General features: G+C 37.0%; 1 protein-coding gene across 1 annotated transcript; it reads left to right on the top strand.

The window, feature by feature from the left end:
• LOC145313162 (F-box/LRR-repeat protein 14-like) lies at positions 1-4,693 on the top strand. Its single transcript, XM_080152436.1, has 2 exons — positions 1-896; positions 2,312-4,693. Exons 1-2 carry the CDS (start codon positions 327-329, stop codon positions 3,521-3,523), a joined length of 1,782 nt encoding a protein of 593 aa, XP_080008562.1. The 5' UTR covers positions 1-326; the 3' UTR covers positions 3,524-4,693.
• The last annotated feature ends 277 nt before the right edge of the window (positions 4,694-4,970 follow it).

Here is a 4,970-nt window from a genome sequence, read left to right as displayed (position 1 = left end):
AGTAAAGTTTGGAGTTTCCATGCATAAGGACCTCTGTCTGTCTTTACTGTAAAAATTATTAAAACCAAATGTATAGAAAATAAAACAGTGTTATATTACATAGCTTATGAATTTAAATACATTAAAAATTTCAAATGTTACGTGAAAATATATTAAATATACATCAATACAGTGCTTTTTAAAATCTATAGTAATAAATAATAAACAACTTTTAATATTTGAAGAGGTACCCCACAAAAATCGCCAAAATTACGGGTACAAGTAGTGACAAAACGCCGCCCACCGGCGGTGGCGTTCAACTTTTCCGCAGCTGGTCTCACCTGGAGATGGCGTCTGTGCTGAGCGGCTGGTACGCCGGCTACCACCACCACAACGCGGCTGCAGCCGCCAGCTATCATAACCTTTTTAACATAGCCAACTTTATAGAATATGAACCTTATCCCAAACGCCGAAAGTTGGACCACAAAACGGCGGCAGCCGCTGCTGCCGTGGCCTACGGCCGCTACCATCACCAGGGCAACGTGGCGGCAGAGGGCGGAGCCGCTGATTTTGAGCTGTCGCATAAAGAAGTGTCACGAGCCAACTCAAGCCTATATCGACCTTACACACACGACTCCTTGAACTCCAATGGAGTGAACGGGGGTAAAAAGTCATCCAAATACCTTCAGGACAACGTGCCTGGTGGCAAGGGCGGTCACGGGGCTGGTCACGGCCACCACGGACATGACCGCTTGATGCTGGGACACGAAGAGCTTGACCAGGAGTGCGGACACGAGGATGAGCTGGCCGCGCAGGTCCAGGACCAGGGCAAGTACACTATGGAGAATTTGTTTCCAGAAATTTTGTCCCTGATTTTCAACAAGTTGGACATACAGAGTTTAGGAAGAGCTGCACAGGTAGAAACTTGATAGATAGCTAGATGTTTAGATAGCTAGACGGATAGACAGCTAGAAAGAAAGATAGTTAGAAGATACACTGAAAGATAGCAAAAGAGTATTATACTTAGACTAAGGATAGTTAGATAGTAAAACTAACGAGTTAGATAGCTAGATAGATAGACTATTTAGAAAGATAGATACATTATTTAAGGATATATAGATAGTTTGCTAAATGCATGGAAATTAAAACATTATTTGCTTAAATGAAACTCCCCTTATCAAAAACAAACTTGAACATGGAAAAAATATTAAAATCTTATCTTTAGCTTAAAATTCATTTAGCATATACTTGCTAATTCATAAAATATAGAAAATAACTGTATTTTTGTTAGGTTTAAATATTTTTTTCCTTTTCACAAAGTTATGTTAAAATACAGGACTTTAGCTAGAAATTCTTAGTCAAGATAGATAGCAGACATTTTTTTCTAGATAAGAAAGATAGAAAGTAAATTCCAAACCCTTTCAACATATTTTAGATATCCTGGCACATTTCTAGATATCTTAATGAGAAACTTTCTTATTTTACTGTTATTTTGTAGATAATATAAAATTGTAAAAAATATTTTCCCAGAAAATCTTTGAAAAATTTGTAAAATATTCACGAAACTTCGAATATAATATTTTTACTTTACACATTAAAATGTTTTTATATTTATTTTTTTACTTGATATTAAGTTATATTAATGTGTTTTTTTCACTTAATGTATACTTAATTTTACTTAATTATAAAAATTAAGTAGAAAATATGTATTTAGATAAATAAAATATTAAAATATTACACAAGTTGGCATTTTTAATAATTTCATATTAAAGTTGTTTTTATTAGATAAAGGATGTAAAGCCATGGCAATTGACGTACAGACGGACAATTAAGACTTTATCATAGCTTCGCTGTCAAAAAAAAACAAGTTTCTGCATCTAGAAACATTTTTTTATCTTTTTCTTTCACTCCCTTTTTCAGTTTAAATGAGCAATAAATCTTTTTTTGCATCATTCTCTCTCTCTCTTTCTTTTTCTCCTTTCTCTCTCTGTCTCTCTTTCTTTTTCTCCTTTCTCTCTCTGTCTCTCTCTCTCTAGTTATGCTTATCAGTTGTGTTTTATACTTTTTAGTTTTAGCTTAAGTCTGGAATTTAAATTTATTTGAAGGTTCGGGGCACAGCTACTCTGTGCCTCTCTTACATTATTTAACAAGGACAGTTGTCCGTAAGCATTAATGTAATAACAATTAATTATAGGTATTTAAAAAAGAACAGTAAAATAGAAAATATATAGTTTATTTAGATGTTAGATAGTCAATTCATGAAAAAAGAAACGTGTTTTGACATTTAATAACAATTTTAATTTCAAGATTTTAAATATATTTTTCATTGCAGGTGTGCAGTCGCTGGCGGGACGCAGTGTACCTGAAGTCCAACTGGAAGGGTGTGACCGCCAAGCTTCACTTGCGTCGCTCCAACCCGACCCTGTACCAGTCCTTGGTGCGGCGCGGCATCAACAGCCTCCAAATTTTGTCCCTGCGCAAGTCGTTGCGCGATCCATTATCGGGCATGCCCAACCTGGAGTGTCTCAACCTGTCGGGCTGTTATAACTTGTCCGATTCCGCGCTGGACACCGCCCTCAACCGCGATCTGCCCAACCTGCGGGTGTTGAACCTGTCGCTGTGCAAGGAGGTGACGGACAACAGCCTGGGCCGTATCGCAACTCACTGCAAGAACCTTGAAGAGCTTGACCTCGGTGGGTGTAGTAAAATCACCAACACCGGCTTGTTATTGATCTCCTGGGGACTGAAGCGAATCCGCCGGCTAAATTTACGCTCTTGCTGGCAGATATCCGACCATGGTATTGGTCACTTGACCGGTTCAGCGGCGGCCAACGGTGAATCTGCGGCCGCAGGTACTCAACAACAGAACAGCGGACCGCCACGTGGTGGTGCCCGTCATCTGGAGGAACTTTGTCTGCAGGATTGTCAGAAGGTAACCGACGAGTCGTTGAAGCACATCTCCGAAGGTCTTCCCCGCGTGCACAGACTCAACTTGAGCTTTTGCCTGTCGGTCACCGACACCGGGCTTAAGTCCCTTGCTGCCATGCCGTCGCTGCGCGATTTGAACCTGCGGTCATGCGACAATGTTAGTGATATTGGTGTCGGCTTTCTTGGCACCACAAGCAACGGCGGCGGCAGTAATAATAACGGTGGCAGCAACAATAATAGCAGCGGCTCCGCCTCATCCGGGTCCCCGCTGACCCGCCTTGACGTTTCTTTCTGTGATAGAGTCACCGACTCGAGCATGGCGCACGTAGGCAACGGCCTGGTCAACTTGACCTCCCTGTCACTGTCCGCCTGCGGCATTACCGACGTCGGTGTGGCGCGCATTAGCCGCGATCTTGGCAAGGTGTTGGAGGTCCTCAACATTGGGCAGTGCGCCAAAGTTACCGACGAAGGGTTGGCGGCGATTGCCAAAAATATGCGCGTTCTTGAGTCGGTTGATCTGTACGGCTGCACAAACGTGACCGCCAAGGGTCTCAAGTCCCTGGAAAAGATGAAGACCCTGAAAACAATCAACAGAGGACTGTGGCATCAGTTTTAAACCCTTTTCTTCTTGAAACCTTAAAATCTTTTGTGATTTGGGCTGCTGAAAGCAATTTTTGTTGTTCTTTTATTTGTTAAAAAGAACTTGCTTACGTTAATTATCCATTCTTTATTATTATTTTTTAGCTTTTTTCATTTTTATCATGTTAAGAAAGTTTTTTTCTGTTCATAAAAACCATAATCATTTTTATCAGATGATTACATGAAAATTCTTTCAGTATTTGTCATATAGCAAATTTTTTAGAGTGTGAAAAATATGTTTTGATTGATTTTTATATATTTTCTTTTTCTTATGATAAAAAGACATAATTTTAATAGGATTTCACTCAATGTTTTGCTTTTTATATTTGTTTATTATTATGTATGAACTTATGAATTATTTTAAAGCTTGTTTTTAATTAATTTTTATATTTAAAAAAAAATCTTCTTTCATTTGTTTGAAAGAAGCAGAGAATAGATCCCAAAATAATCAATAGCAAAAGTTGTTTTTCTACTATATATATTATACCTAAATATTACCTAGACAACCTCCTCATTATTTCATATGCTTGATATCGGGTTAACAGAAAACTATAAACGCGTGAATTTTATCAATCTATGTGGCAGCGGGTTCGAGCCCCTGACAACTAAAAATACAGAAAAGGTAAAATTCTCAAAGTTAGGGTCCAATTTTTATATATTTAAATTTGGCTTTTTCTGTATTTTTTTGTGTGTAAAGATTCTCGTTGACTAACATAGACTCTTCAATGCAATAATAGTTTATTTGATCTCAAAAGTTTTTTTTTCAAAAAAATGTCAATGTTTTTAAAACAAGTAGAAAAATTAAGGCAGAGCTGAGAGCATCACTTAAAATTTTTATATAGTCAACTGTAAAAAATTTAATATAGCGACCAATAAAATTTACTTTGGACGCGATATTGAAGTTTTTCAGGGCTATAACTCAGCCATTAATAAAGATAGAGCGCTTGAAAGCTTTTAATTTGACTACTTGTCTGCAAAACTTTGGCTATTCGTCACTCCTCTTTGCTCTGTGACTGTGATGAAACATTATTAATTATTATTTAGTTCCAATTATTATTAGATTTTCTTTAAACAATTATTATTATTATTATTAATTATTATAGAATTTAAATCCAAAATGATATGAATAAATTAAAAAGACATGAAATTTTTTTTTTTTGTTTTTTATCTTTTTTTGTTGAAGCGCTGTTACTCTATAATTTTCGCTTCCGGATAGTTTATTTCACTAAACTCCAAAAATTTATAATAACGTTTTCTTATTGGTTGGCTTAACATCGTTGTGGACTTAACATTGAATTTCGATCGGTTGGTTTATTTAGTTAAGTGTCCGACCATTTTCAAGCACTAATTGTAATCTACAGAGAGGTAATTTTGTGTACCATCATTGGGCATGTGCATCAATCAAATGGCCATTGTCTTAACCC

The sequence above is a fragment of the Acartia tonsa genome, chromosome 3, assembly GCF_053477335.1.
Source record: "Acartia tonsa isolate MP-2025a chromosome 3, ASM5347733v1, whole genome shotgun sequence".
In the NCBI taxonomy this organism is placed as follows: Eukaryota; Metazoa; Arthropoda; class Copepoda; order Calanoida; family Acartiidae; genus Acartia; species Acartia tonsa.
This window is presented reverse-complemented; position numbering and strand designations above follow the sequence as displayed.